Source organism: Apus apus, chromosome Z, assembly GCF_020740795.1.
Source record: "Apus apus isolate bApuApu2 chromosome Z, bApuApu2.pri.cur, whole genome shotgun sequence".
Taxonomy (NCBI): domain Eukaryota; kingdom Metazoa; phylum Chordata; class Aves; order Apodiformes; family Apodidae; genus Apus; species Apus apus.
The window spans coordinates 16,955,633-16,970,881 of NC_067312.1; the positions used below are offsets into that span (position 1 = coordinate 16,955,633).

The 15,249-nt window shown below is 38.8% G+C and overlaps 1 protein-coding gene across 1 annotated transcript in view; it reads left to right on the forward strand.

The window, feature by feature from the left end:
* The window catches only part of PARP8 (poly(ADP-ribose) polymerase family member 8), a 123,006-nt gene that overhangs the window by 83,573 nt on the left and 24,184 nt on the right, over positions 1-15,249 (forward strand). The window contains exon 15 of the mRNA XM_051643034.1: positions 13,747-13,839. Coding sequence (XP_051498994.1) covers positions 13,747-13,839 — 93 coding nt within the window. The remainder of the gene's footprint in view (positions 1-13,746; positions 13,840-15,249) is intronic.

Here is a 15,249-nt window from a genome sequence, read left to right on the forward strand (position 1 = left end):
TTTATAACACTGTAAATAGCAATAGACTATACAAGCCTATTCTAAAGCTATTTAATTATTTCATGTGTGTTTCATCCTTATCTCCTTTCAGGATGCAAAAATGTGTATTCACTAGGTTTTGCTGTAAACTAAAAAAAAATAAAAATGCATTGCAAGCAAGAGAGATAGAATTCAGGCTTGGATAACATCACAGAAACACATGGGTGTATTTCACTGAATGCTATTGTGCTTCAGTAGTCACAACTGGATAAGCTACAGGAAGTGCATTAGAGTGCTTTCCTAGTCCTTTAGCATTCTTTTAAAAGCTTAGGATCACCTTAGTCCCTGGGCTCTTATCAAGCTACGACCAGGGTATCCAGATACACTAGTGTTAATGTCACAAAGCTGTGAAGTTCTTCTGATCCTCTTTTGCTCATGGGCCACAGGAATGAGACATCCTCCATAATGAGATATCACTCCATAATGTGATAAAAAAGGCAGTAGAAGGAGATGCTCTGTGAGGTGTCTATCTAGCAGTGACCTAGTCCAGGGGGACTGTTGTGGCTCAGTATGCCCAAAGTTTAGCCAACTCTTCCCTCTTTTCATTCCTGTGTAACTGAAACCAGGAATTTTGCAAACTGAGTGTTGTACCCTCTCACACTGTTGGTGAAATCTTACAGTGAAAAAGAGTAAAACCAGCCATGTGAGACATGCTTTGCCTGGAGCTATTAGCCCAGTGCAGCTTAGTGAGAGAGTATCTTAGGAGAGTAAAATTCTTACCTTTAGGACTGATCTTGCTGGCATGGAAAACTGTTTAATGGCAATGTGTGAATGGCTTTACACCTGCCAATTTCTCCACAGTGTGAGAAGCACTAACATTTAAGTTGAAGCAGACATCATCTATGAAAATTCCATGGAACTAAATTAGGAAAGTTACTGCTTAGATGGTAGCAGAAAGTCACCTAGGCATCATCCCCCATGACATTGAGTGGCAGCAGTCAGGCATTCTGACTGCAGGCATGTTTCTCAAATAGGCAGCTGAAAGGGTCTGCTAGCTTTTAAAAACATAGTTTTCAGACATGTTTGTCAGCAACCAAACCCTGATTAGAAGCCTGTAGAAAAGACATCAGTTCCTTGTTAATCTTTGAATGCACTGCTATGCATATTACCTGTGACAAGATGAGATAAGGCAAAGTGAATAATATTTGGATAGTGAATAAAGTTTGGATAATACTTATTTAAATTTGAGGTTTTATTTATTGCCCATAGGACAAAGCAAACAGTAGCATTTATTCTGTTTTACAGGATGAACTATTAAAATAAAACAGAATTAAAAGTCATCGGCTTTAAATAAAAAAGTCTTAATTCTTTTTGTTTTCCCAACTTAGAGATTAAAATCCCTCAGAATTACTTATCTCTGTTTTCAGCTTAGAGAGGAGTCATTTTAGCCATTTGTTTGAGAGTTTTGTCAGCACTGCGGAACAGAGGAAAGCGCAAACATGTTTGCCACTAAACATATATTCATGAGTATCTTTGCAAGCAGCAAGCTTTGCAAAATGAAATAATGTCCTTACATAACCTAAGGAGGAGGAGATAGCAGGAAGAAATCTAGCATGCTCCGTGTATGCTTGAATGACTCAATAAGCAATATAGAGCCATTAATGAGTCTGCAGTTCTGCAGAAGGTGAGAAAGTATCTCAGTTTGAATCAAACATGAGCTTGCCAAAGGATCTTAAGGAAACTTACGCTGTTTTCCACTAAGCGCTCTGGCAGAGGCAGCCTAAAGTAGTCAGTTTATTTACATGCTTCAGCTGCATACACACATAGGCATACATACATATATACATAATGTGTAATGTATATAAAGAGAATAAAGAATGACCCAACTTAAAGAGCACGTTATGTTTAAAAAGCACTTTATGTTTAATACTGCTACAACAGCTGATCTCAGGAATAGAGTACTTTATTAAGCAGAGTGCATGGGGCTTTCTCTTAAGGCTTTCTCTTATGTCACTTAATGGATCCCATATATATTTTCTATGGCCTTCATGAAGAGCTGTAGAGTGCTCATTAATAGGTGGCTTTGTAGCCAGTGTCACCACAATGATTTTGGCTTTTTTGACAATGGCATGACCAGGCTTGCTGACACCAAATGGGAGGCACCTTTCTCAGAGGGGGAAGAGGGTCTTTGCACAAGAGATTGCGGGTCTGATTGACACGGCTTTAAACTAGGTTTGAGTGGGGAGAGTGATGTAACTGGAAATGCTAGTGAGGCCCCTGGGTGTAGTAGCCCAGCCCCTGTGGGACAGCATGCTAGCGTTTTTGAGAATCAGAAGGTTTGCCACCCTTCAATAGTGAAAACTAAATGCTCAGCTTCCTCTCTGAAATGCTTATACACCAATGCACATAGTATGGGGAATAAGCATTAGGAATTATAAATCTGTGTGCAGTCAAAGGGTTATGATCTGGGGGCAATTACAGAGACGTGGTGGGACAGCTCACATAACTGAAATATGGTCATGGATGGCTACATCCTGTTTAGGAAAGACAGGAAAAGAAGGCAAGGTGGTGGAGTTGCTCTTTACACAAGAGAGAAACTAGAATGTATTGAGTTCCATCCAGGGGTGGATGAGTAGCAAGTTAAGAGTTTGTGAGTGTGAATTAAGGGGAAGGCTAGCATGGGTGATACAGTTGTGGGTGTTTATTGCAGGCCACCTGATCAAGACAAGGAAGGTAATGAGGCCTCCTACAAGCAGCTGAAAGCATCCTCACAGTTGCAAGCCCTGGTTTTCATGGAGGATTTTAAGTACCCAGATATTTTCTGGAAGGCCTACTCAGCCAGCCATTCACAGTCCAGTTCCTCCAGTGCATTGATGGTAATTTCATGATGCAAATGGTAGATGAGCCAACAAGGAGAGGAGCTCTGGTGGATCTTGTACTTGCTAACAGGGAGAGCCTGGTTGAAGCAGTGAAGGTTGATGGCAGCCTTGGCTGCAGCGACCATGAGATGGTGGAGTTGAGGATCTTGTGCAGTAGGAACAGAGTACCTAGCAGGATCATGACCCTGGACTTCAGCAGGGCCAACTTTGACTTTTTCAAGCAATTGCTAGGGGAAATCCCATGGGACAGGGAACGAGAAAGTAAAGGGCCCCAAGATACTTGGTTAACATTCAAGGACCACTTCTTCCAAGCTCAAGATCAGAGCATCCCAATGGATAGGAAATCAAGACAGGGGGCCAGGAGACTCACATAGTTAAAGAGGAAACTGGCTGCACTTCCAATCAAGTAGAAGAAGAGAGTCTACAGATGATGGAAGGAAGGGCTGGCCACTTGAGAGGATGTAGGGAAGCAACTAGGAAAGCTGAGACCTCCTGGGAATAAAACCTTACAGGAGAGGCCAAGGACAACAGAAGGGGCTTCTTTGAATACTTTGCAAGCAAAACTACAGTAGAGGAAAGATAGGCCCACTGCTGAATGAGGGTGGGTGCCCTGGTGACAGAGAATACAAAGAAAGCAGAGTTACTGAATGCTTTCTTTGTCTCTGTCTATACTGCTGGAGGCTGGCCCCTGAGGCCCCAGAGGAAGTCAAGAAAAAAGGGGAGTTTGCCTTGCTTGATGAGGATTGGGTTAAGGATCAGTTAAGCAATCTGGACATCAATAAATCCATGGGTCCTGATGAGATGAACCTACAGGTGCTGAGGGAGCTGGCAGAAGTCATTTTTAGGCGACTCTATCATCTTTGGTAAGTTGTGGGCAACAGAAGAGGTGCCTAAGGACTGGAGGAAAGCAAATGTAACTCCAGTCTTCAAAAAGGGTAAGAAGGAGGACCAGGGTAACTATAGACTGGTCAGCCTCACCTCCACCTGTGGAAAGATGATGGAACAACTTACCCTTGGTGCTGTCTCTAGGCATAAAATGGATTAGAGGGTCATTAGGAGCAGTTCACATGGTTTTACCAAGGTGAAGTCATTTGACCAAACTTACAGCCTGTTAGGAGGGCATAGCCAGGTGGATAGATGATGGTAGAGCAGTGGATGTTGTTTATTTCAGGAAAACATTTGACTCTGTCTCCCACAGCATCATTGTAGCTAAACTGAGGAATTGTGGTCTAGATGATTGGGTAGGGAGGTGGATTGTGAACTGGTTGAAGGGAAGAAGTCAGAGAGTTGTGGTCAATGCGACAGAGTCTAGTTGGAGGTCTGTGACTAGTGGAGTCCCTCAGGGGCTGGTTCTGGGACCAGTGTTATTCAGTATATTCATCAACGACCTGGATGAGGGAACAGAGTGCACTGCCAACAAGTTTGCTGATGACACTAAACTGGGAGGAGTGGCTGACACACCAGAAGGCTGTGCTGCCATTCAACAAGACCTAGACAGGCTGGAGAGTTGGGCGGGGAGAAATGTAATGAAATACACCAAGGGCAAATGTAGAGTCTTGCATCTGGGGACGAACAACCCCATGTCCCGGTACAGGTTGGGGGCTAACCTGCTGGAGAGCAGTGTAGGGGAAAGGGACCTGGGGGTCCTGGTAGACAGGAGGATGACCATGAGCCAGCAGTGTGCCCTTGTGGCCAAGAAGGCCAATGGCATCCTGGGCTGCATTAGAAAGGGTGTGGTTAGTCGGTCAAGAGAGGTTCTCCTCCCCCTCTATTCTGCCTTGGTGAGGCCACATCTGGAATATTGTGTCCAGTTCTGGGCCCCTCAGTTCAAGAAGGACAGGGAACTGCTTGAAAGACTCCAGTGCAAAGCTACAAAGATCATGAAGGGAGTGGAACATCTCCCTGATGAGGAAAGAGTGAGGGAGCTGGGTCTCTTTAGCTTGGAGAAGAGGAGACTGAGGGGTGACCTCATCAGTGTTTACAAATATGTTAAGGGCGAGTGTCAGGAGGATGGAGCCAGGCTTTTTTTCAGTGATGTCTAGTGATAGAACAAGGGGCAGTGGGTGCAAACTGGAACATAGGAGGTTCCACATAAACATCAGAAAAAACTTCTTTCCTGTGAGAGTGACAGAGCACTGAACAGGCTGCCCAGAGAGGTTGTGGAGTCTCCTTCACTGGAGACATTCAAGACCCATCTGGACGCATTCCTGTGTGATGTGCTCTAGGTGATCCTGCTCTGGCAGGGGGGTTTGACTAGATGATCTTTTGAGGTCCCTTCCAACCCCTAGGATTCTGTGATAGATCTTGCACAAAAATGCACATGCAGTCATGTCTGGGTGTGTGTATCCTTAATTTTGGACCTTTTCAACAACAGAGAACACATACAAATTTATAAAAGCCCAGCAAAGTTCTTGCTTGAGAAGTTATTTTAAAATGTCGGTGTTTTTTATTTTATAAAATTATATTTTATAAGTGGTAAATACCAAAACTTGATGTTTCGGTATTTAATGGAGTTTTATGCAATTTCAAAGAAGCCAGTAAGGAATTTGTTTCTGTAATCCTTCAGTATGTCAGCCTGACACCTTTTCTGAACTACAGTGTAGTTTAATGAGTTGTCTTGAAATTCAGTTTAAAAAATTAAAAAATTGCTGTCACATAATAATTAAATTATTATTATACTGCAAACTGTTGTAATTGGACATAATTTTTTATGCTGGTTTTTAATGACTTGTATAGTTCAGATGTCTCATCCTCAGGTCAGCTGAAGATACCAAGTGAAATTAAGATATAAACTTTTTCCTTTCTGCAGATTTGCTCTAAAGGCCATGTTTTTATCCTAGTTACAAAGTATCCTTAAATCAGTCTCTCTCAGCACAAGCTTCCTTTTCAGCGTTATATTTCTTTTTCCTGGTTAACTTTTTTTGGGGTATTCTGATTTTAATACCTATTTCAATTGATTTTGATTTCTTCATATCTTGTCTTCTTCTTTCCCATAACATACAAAGAGCTTGATGACAGCAAGATGTGTCTTTTTGTATAGCTTTGTTTAGACACTAGATTCACATGGTAGGTGTACCATTGTTTGAAAGATGTCTGTTGCAGAACAACTGCGTAATGAAAATGTGTATGTTTGGCTTTATTCTTTTACAATGGGCACCTGTCTTGCTCCAGAGCCTGCAGTACTAATCTAATCATGCATATGTGCCCTGCTGGTTCAGGAATCCCTTTGTACACAGGAATCTTTTTGGATATTGTTAGGCTATCTTAGTCACTTACTGAGAATAAATAAAGAGGCTACCTTAGTGACTCGATAAAGATTAATAAGGACAAAAAAATTATATTTGTCTTGGGAATTTCTTAATAAAGCATATTATGGATCTTTCAGAACAACCAGTTTTCTTTCAAGCTTCAAAAGTTCTCTGAAATACAGAAGACCAGACCTAGGGATACAGTTCCTGTATCCTGTCTATTTTTAGTGTCTGTGCAGATAGGAACGTATTATATAGACGGAGTAGCTTCAAAACACTCACAGACCTAATGCTCTCACAAGGAACTACAGCTGTATTGCTGAAGAGGAAGGACAAAGGTTCCCTGGAGTACAAGGAGCCTTAGGAAAGTACTGTAATGCATCATGAAGCTGTAACAATCTTCTTTAAAGAGGTCTAATGCTTCATTTCATCCCCTTTAAAAAAAAAAAAGCACAAAACAACACAACAAAGAACCAAAAACAATACAGTAAAATTGGCAATGCTTTCCTGTAGGTATTCACACCTTTCCCATATGAGAATGAATGTACTTTCTCATCATAGCATTCTTCTTCAGTATTTATTTCAAGAGCACAGTGAGATCTAGTGATTATTTACGGTGCACCCAACATTATAAAACCTAAATTGGATTTTTATATTTATAGAGAATTCCAGCAAAAACTAAAATAGTCTGAAATCACTGCATGGCATGATTTGCAGTCTTTCTGCAAAGCACAGGGAAAATTAAACACATACATGGATCCTAAGAAGAAAAAGTGTTCTTTAACCTCTTGCATAACATAGACCAGACTATTTAATGTGATTATTCCTAACAGTGTTCTGAATTCAAGTATTTAACTCTTTATAGAAGGATTAGGAAACAGCTTTGATATCATTAGCAAGGGTTGGGATTGCAGTATTTACACCCAAACAGCTCCTTTATCTTCCACAAACAATTGCAGTACTTCCTCCTGCAAAACAACCTGTGCTGCACAGCTCTCAGGAATTCTGTCATTCTGATGTAGCTCTTTGCTCAGCTTTGAAAAACAGTGGGAAGTACAAGGTCAGACACAGGTTTTGTGCTGAGAAGAGGTGGAGAAAGCAGACCTGGTAAACCTACTGAAAGCAGCAAAAGTCTGCTTATTTGAATTGTTAGCCTCATGTTACTATCTTTGAATTTGTTCACAAGAAGTCATTTAGATTTGTGAGACATGGATTATTATCTGTTTGTAATAAAGGGATAGATTTTAATTGTTTCAAAAACATTTTGAAATGCTTTTTTTCCTGACATTTTCAAAATGGTGTATCATTCACATGGGTTGTTAAAATAGTTAAATAGATAATTCTGATGTGAAAGTACCACATGAGACAAAATAAGAGAAGTAAACTTCAGAATTTTAACAAGTTCCACGAAGTGTATGCTGGAGTACTGAGATAACCTCCCATGGCACATGGGTCTCTAGGGGAAAGTCCCTGAAACTAAGCTTGTTTCATCCACTGTCATTTACTGGCTTTTGAAAATCTCCAAGGATAGAGACTCTGCAACCTCTGTTGGCAGCTTGTTCCAGTACTTTATAAAGCTTTAGAGAAAGTTGATTTTAGCTTATCTGAAGTTGAGATAAAGCTTGTCCTATATGAGAGAATAAAAGCACTAACTGACCTCCAAAGGTACTTTTCAAACATATTATTTAGTTAATATAGCTAAATATGTATTTTACAAAGCAGACATAGTAATGTAGAAAAGAAACTTTAGCATTATTTTCTTCTATTTGGCTCTTTTTTCAATGCCATATGAAATTTTTCGTGTTACACTGGAGCTGATAAAAATATTCTAGGGAAGGACTAAGTTGCATTTTAATAATACAACAGTTTTGCTACTGTAATAGTAGAGATATCTTGTTTTAGGAATTCAGCATGTACATTTATTGCAAACATTTAAATATGAGATCATGAGTTATTAATAAAAGTGGTTACTATATTTAAGGATCTGATTTTCGAAGTGTAATAAAAATGTATTATCATGTAGTATCATATTCAAAGACTGGAGGAAAGCAAATGTGACTCCTTTCTTCAAGAAAGGCAAGAGGAGGACCCAGAGATCTACAGGCTGATTGCCTTCAACTCAGTCCCTGGGAAGGTGGTGGAGCATCTAAGTGTTTCCAGGCACATTAAGGACAAGAAAATAATCAGGAGTGGTCAGCAAACTTTCACCACTGGGAAATCGTACTTGACCAATTTGATAAACTTCTGCGATGAAGTGACTGCTCTGGTGGATGAGGGGAAAGCAATTGATACTGTCTACCTGTATTTCAGTAGGGCCTTTGACACTGTCTCTCATAAAATCCTTACAGACAAGCTGTTGATGTATGGGCTGAATGAGAAGATAGTTTGGTAGACTGAAAGCTTGTTGAGTGGCTAGGCTCAGAGGCTGATGATCAGTGGCACAAAATCTACTTGGAGGCCAGTAATGAGTGTTCTACTTTAGGAGTCAGTAGTGGGCCCAGTCCTGTTTAATACCTTCATTAATTGTCTGGATGATGGAGCAAAGTGTACCCTCAGCAAATTTCCAGATGGTACAAAACTGGGAAAAGTGAGTGATACTCCAGGGTGATGGGTTGCCATTCAGAGGGTCCTTGACAGGCTGGAAAAGTGAGCTGACAGGCTATATCCATGGAGACATACAAAAGCCATCTCAACCTGCTTCTGGGCAACTGGCTCTGGAAGAGCCTGCTTGAGCAGAAGTTCTGGACCAAGTGATCTCCAGAAGTCCCTTTCAACCTCAACAATTCTGTAATTATGTGATCATATTCAGCTTTTACATAGTATGATTTATGTGGCTAATGTCTGTCATACAGTCTATACCTTCCAAATTCCTCATTTACAAATACTAAAACCATTGATAAAAAAGCATGATTTAAGAGATTTTAAAAACCTATGAGACAATTATACAGGACTAAATAAAATTCTGAATATATTCAAAAAGGTGATAAAACCCTCACTCTATCAGTAATTTTTCTTTCAGTCAAGAAGTCTCTTTAGAGTGCCATCTTGTGTTGAAAGCTCAGACTGAGACTTACTTAGAACAAAGCAGGAAATAGTAAAAAACTCAGCAAAACTAAATACTGAAGCTAGTTTCTTTGAAATTTGTGCTCTGGTAAAGACATATATGCTGTTTAAAGTTTTGCCCATAAAATACGAATGGTAAAATACTGTAAAACAATATTTGAAGTAATAGTTGTTTGTATTTAGCTGTAAAAATAAGTACAGTTTGGTAATTCTGATATATCTGTTCTTAAATTAGTAAGCTTACATATTCAGAATGCTTTTCATCCCAAAGTAATTTGTTATGATTTATCGTTTATGGGTGAAATCTTGGCCTCAAAGGGTTCCTGTTGTCTTGAACAGTCTTAGATTTCTTTGCCCTTTGAATAGAAGGTTCTTAGCCATCACTGAAACACAGTGGCATTAATGTTTCAGAAACAGTACACTGCTCGAGGCTGGGAGGTTTTTAGAGTAGAGTGAAGATCACTGAGCTAAGAGAAAAGTGTAGGTGTATAAATATGTTAAACCAGACTGGAGTTTAGCCAAGATGCTTGTGAAATTCCAAAATTCTTGTGGAATAACACTGTAATCCTTCTTATCATTAGTCTACAATATAAGATGGTTTTATCTCTTTATATTAAAAAAAGTCCCTCTAGTTGCAACCAATACTTCAGTAGAATTGATTTAAATCACTTTATTTTTTTTATCAAGTAAAATGGCTGTAGTATAGCTTTTCCTATTGCCAAGAGTTTACCAAAGTGCACCTTGCACAGTTAGCACTCCATAATGGTCGCCTATTTTCCATCTATTTATATATCTGGGAAATGAACATTTTAAAAAAATAATTTAAAATGTGTATAAGCTGCCCCAAGAATGCAAAAAAGATGAAAAGCAGAAAATAAAATCTGGATCAACCAAAACACAACCAAGTCAAGTTTCTTACTCAGCCTCAATCTGCTGTCACTTTTCTACATATTGTATTCCTTCCTCCCTCACTCACTCTCCCCCTCCCTCAGTGGTCTGTGTGACATTCCTCATCATACAGAAAAGGGTGGCAAATTGCTCTTCTGACCACAGCTGCAGTACACATTAGAAAGTCGCAAGGTAGATCAAGTAGAAAGTTTCACCTAGTTTGAATTGAAAGAAAGACTGGAAATGTTTTAATTTTTGTCTAAGCCCAGGAACTAGAATATGTCAATACCTTGGTGGTTTACCTGTTGGCCATCCACAGTCACTGCTGTAGGAAGTGACACTTGAATTATAACATGTGGAAACTCTGACTGAGCCCTTTTTCTTCACAGCAGCAGTCGGGTGGGTGCTACTGAGTATGCACAGTGGGAGTGGCTAAAGGAAAAGTCTGAAAACTGCAAAAGCTTAAAAAATGCTTCTCTTGGTGCGTTCTGCTTCCAAGCATTTTCAGACTGAGGTTAACTACTCAGCTTATATTTTCTTCTGGCTTTTCTTCACTGGAATACTTACCCTTTTAAATAGACTTTCAGCACCTGTGATCTTCACTTAGCTAATAGTTTTGTGGAAGTCAATGGCTTTTTGTTACTTTTCTCCTTTCAGGCAATAAATAAATAAATAAATAAATAAAGTGCATGTGAGACTGCTAGCAGCTGTTGTTGAAGAGGAGTTACAGCAGCCCTACCCAAATAGTGGACAACAAAGTTACCCAGCTAGGGAGCTTTGCCTAGGTAGACAAAACGAAAAAAAAATCAGAAATGTGACACTGAATAGATAGCCACCATTGTGTGACAAGCAAAGACCCTCCAAATGTTTGCTTTCTAATTCTAAGGCAATATTTTCATTTTGGAGGGGAAAAAAGGAGTTTAAATGGTTGAACCTAACTAATGACTGAAGTATAGGACAGCAAAATGGCCATATCAACAGCTCTTGGAACACGCTACTACTACCTGTGGGAAATGTAAGTTAAAAACATCTGGTTTGGTTAAATCAGGACAAATTTCAGAAACAGGATCCAAAGTGCTCTTAAACTGGCTTGAGTTTGGATTAGAAGGCATCCAAGGTGGCTATATGAAGGCAGGCTACTGAAGTGTTCATATAGCTACAAGGTTAGCCATATAGCCAAAATATTCAATGGGCCTAAATGTTTATCAAATACATTAAATCAAAGAATTATATAGACCTCAACAATAATGTCTGTACCTCTTCAGAGCTCAAATTTTGCTGTCTTGCTTCTCTTCATATTTACAGTTCTCTACCCTTAAGATCTCAGCTCCAGTGTTTACCTGAGAGAAGAAAATCTTTGCAGATGTCAAACAAAAACAAAATTACAACTTTTCCTAACTTCCCTCTTCCAGGTGCTCTGACATTTCTGGGGTCATAACATTGGGCCAGGGTTGGGGGCAGGGGTTGAAGAGCAAAATGACAAGTCCTGTGTTCCTTTTGCCCTCTCTAAGTCTCAGGATAACTTACTTTGTTGAGGTTATAAACAAAATGTCAGAAATAGGTATTCTTTTAACACTTCATGTCAAGCATGGCTAAACTTAGATTGCAAGGTATTGCTCTGGAATAAGAGGAAGTCTATGTATAATGTTGATTATGATTATCAAGGTGGTAATGCCACCATTTTCCCCCAAGTAACCAAACAATTTAACCAGCCTCTAAAGGTGGAAAACCTAAGACCGATTACAATAATAAATACTTCTTGTCTAGCATGCCATGGCACAGAGAATTGAATCATATTAGGCTTTGTCTGCTGCCTAATGCAATGTAACATAGCAGATAAATTTATATAAATGCAATGGGTAACACTCTATTATATTTGAAAGATGATAGGTCTTGTAAAGCAACTGATGTGGAAATGTCAGTGCAGTAGATTTCAGATACCTACTGAAGTCTTGAATCTTTGAAACCCAGCAAATGCATGTTTTAAGGACTGTGAAACAAGTGATTACAAATACAGCCATATTCTTATTACTAATGGAGCTGTTGTCTTAAATAGAATTCAGCTAATTTTTATGTTTTCTCATGTAATTAATTCATTTTTTAATTTCTGCAAGTGCTTCCTAGAGACGTTAGCTTGAACTTTAAAGCATATTGCTACGAATGCTTTAGTGACTACCATGGTAGTCACTTAGAATTTTCAGTTACAAAGGCTCACATATCATTTTAACATGCAGTGAGTTAGAATTTAATAATATGGATTCAAAGAATAAGTATCTATATATACTTTCTTTGTTCTCTACATTGTAATAAAAAGTTGTGTTTATTTGGGTCCATTTTAAAGGACATTTTAATTTTTTTTTTGTTTCTTGTATTTCTTTCAAGTGTTTCTCCATTTTGAATGTTTATAACATTTCACTGTGTGATTCATTACTTGAACCTTTAACAAGTTGATCTGCTGATTATCTTTCAGTAAGTAAGCACAGAGTTGCTGTAGGGGTTGTAACCAATTAGGAAGCCTATGAAGTCATGCCTCTTCACTTAAAGCTGTCTTCTTTTTTGTTTCTGCTTTGTTCGCTTTATGGAGGCAGAACACTTAATTCTCACTCAATTTGCAGTTTAAATAACTTTTATTATTTGTTCATTGAGATGGCACTATGAATTAAATTTTTAAAAATATAGCCTGGTTCAAAAATCAGAAGTTGTTTTATTACTATTTTGATATCTGAAAAAAGAGTGGAAGCACCTCTCTTTGAAATAAAATGTCACCTTTTATTATTATTACTCTATAGTAACATACTGTAAAGGCTAAGAGACCTGGGGCTGTTTAGTCTTGAGAAGAGGAGACTAAGAGGAGACCTTATTAATGTCTATAAGTTTCTGAAGGCTGGATGTCAAGAATGGGCCAGTCTCTTTTCAGTGGGTGTGATACAATGAGGGGAAAAGGCACCAAGTTACAACACAGGAAGTTCCACTTCAACATGAGGAAAAACTTCTTTACTGTGAGGGTGACACAGCACTGGAACAGGCTGCCCAGAGAGGTTGTGGAGTCTCCTTCTCTGGAGACTTTCAGGACCTGTCTGGACATGTTCATGTGTGATCTGCCCTACGTGTTCCTGCTGCATCAGGGGGGTTGAGCTTGATGATCTTCAGAGGTCCCTTCCAGCCTTTGTGATCCTATGATTCTGTGATTTTCTTAAAGTTTACAAATAATTTGATAAATTAGTTTAAAATTAAATTGGTGGTAGCTGCTTCAGGAAATGTGTCTTCTAGATCAGATTTTTATATGTGTACTTAAAAGCAGAATAGCAAACTGTGAAGAATAAACCTGCATTTATGAAGGGAGTCTGCCTCTGTTCTTGATTTGGTCTCCATTAATTTTAATCATCTAGGAATTTTTCAGAGTCTGATGAGGACAATGGGGTAGTTTGCCTGAAAGTTTTGCTTTGCAATCTGTTTAGATTTCATTTAAGTTTAGCCGCTGTGAGCACTTAAATGTTTTGGAGTTCTTCACACTTTTTCTTCAGATGCATCTTCCTCAGTGATTGACATGTATTCATAATTTGAATGTTGCAGTTAATATCCAAAGAAAAAAATTAAATGTGTTTGAGTTTTGTTGTAGGTACTATATCATAAGCCAAAAACCCAAAACCAGAACAAAAATATAATTTAACTGTTTTTTCTCTGTGTAGCCCACTGTTTGTGAACGAGAGCTGTGTGTATTTGCTTTCCAAACATTAGGAGTGATGAACGAAGCTGCTGATGAAATTGCAACCGGCGCTCAGGTAGAATTATCTAATGCTTATTACTTGTCTGATTTTCTATAGTATACTCAGTTTCTTCTAATATTTATTTTTACTTGAATTCCCCATATGAGTTCTGTTTGGTAAGTATTATTTATTTGACCACTGTTATAGCTGTAAATACAGTGTTATGGATGGTGTTTTCAAACAGTACTAATGAGGTGCTTCCATTGTTCTGCTTCCACATAATTAGAGTTACCCTGTTTTCATGTTCTGTTGTATACAACTAGGTCACCTGGGTTGTTAATAAAGGCAGCCATTGTCATTTGAAGATAATTCCCATTTATTTTCACCTAATGAGCCATTACTACTCTCATGCAATTAATAAGCTACTTCCTGTTCATGGTGTTGGGGTGCAGCTATCCACTGAGCATCTGTTGTTTTGATCATTAAATAATAGTGGGAAAGTCTTTACTGTTGTTGCTACATGGATTTTTTTCTCTCCTCTGAAGGATCAGGAATTTAATATAAGCTTGCTTCCTGACTCCTAAGTTCAGTTATTTATATAGTAATAAGCATATGATAGTTTTCTTCTTTAAAAAAATATTACAAACTGTGTCTCCAAATCACCATTTAACCTTAGATTACAGTAAATTCAAAAGTTGAAAGATCCTGTGCTCAAGATCTTTTTAAGATCTTAAAAGTTAGCACATCTTACTGAAAAGTACATTCCTCTCTGATTCCTAGACATATGTCATAGTCTGTGCATTTATTTATTAAAAAACATGGTTCTTTTGGAAGGGCAAACATTCAGGCCTGTTAACTTTAACTAGCACTAGTGAGTCTAGCCACGGGAAACAAACTATTCATCTAAGTGCCTGAATACCACCTAGGGCCATATCCTCATAGGAAGGCACTTGGCGGCAGTGCACACCAGCTTCTTCACTTGAGAGTACAACTGTGGGATCTGAACATCAGCTCTTCATTGGGTGTCTGAAGACTGTTTGATCACTGTATTTGCAGCACCCTCCTGTACCAGACATTGGGGTACCTCTGTAAGCTTGTAAGAAATGGAGAGAAGTGTGCTGACAAAGCCCCACCTCTTTGTCAGCCTGAAGTCTGCTGAAGGCCTCAGCTATGTGTTTCTGGGGAACTAGAGTTTTAGTTTTCTAATTCAGACACTTACATGGTATATTACCTGTACATTTAGAATAATAAAATGGTTTGGAAGAAACCTTTAAAGCCCATCTAGTCCAAATTCTTTTAAATGAGCAGGGACATCTTCAACTAGATCAGGTTGGTCAGAACCCTGTCCAACCTGACCTTGAATGTTTCCATTGACTGATGCCCCATCTACCACCTCTCTGGGCAACCTGTTCCAGTGTCTTACCACTGTTATAGGAAAGAATTTATTCTTAATATCTAATCTAAATCCACCCTCTTACAGCTTAA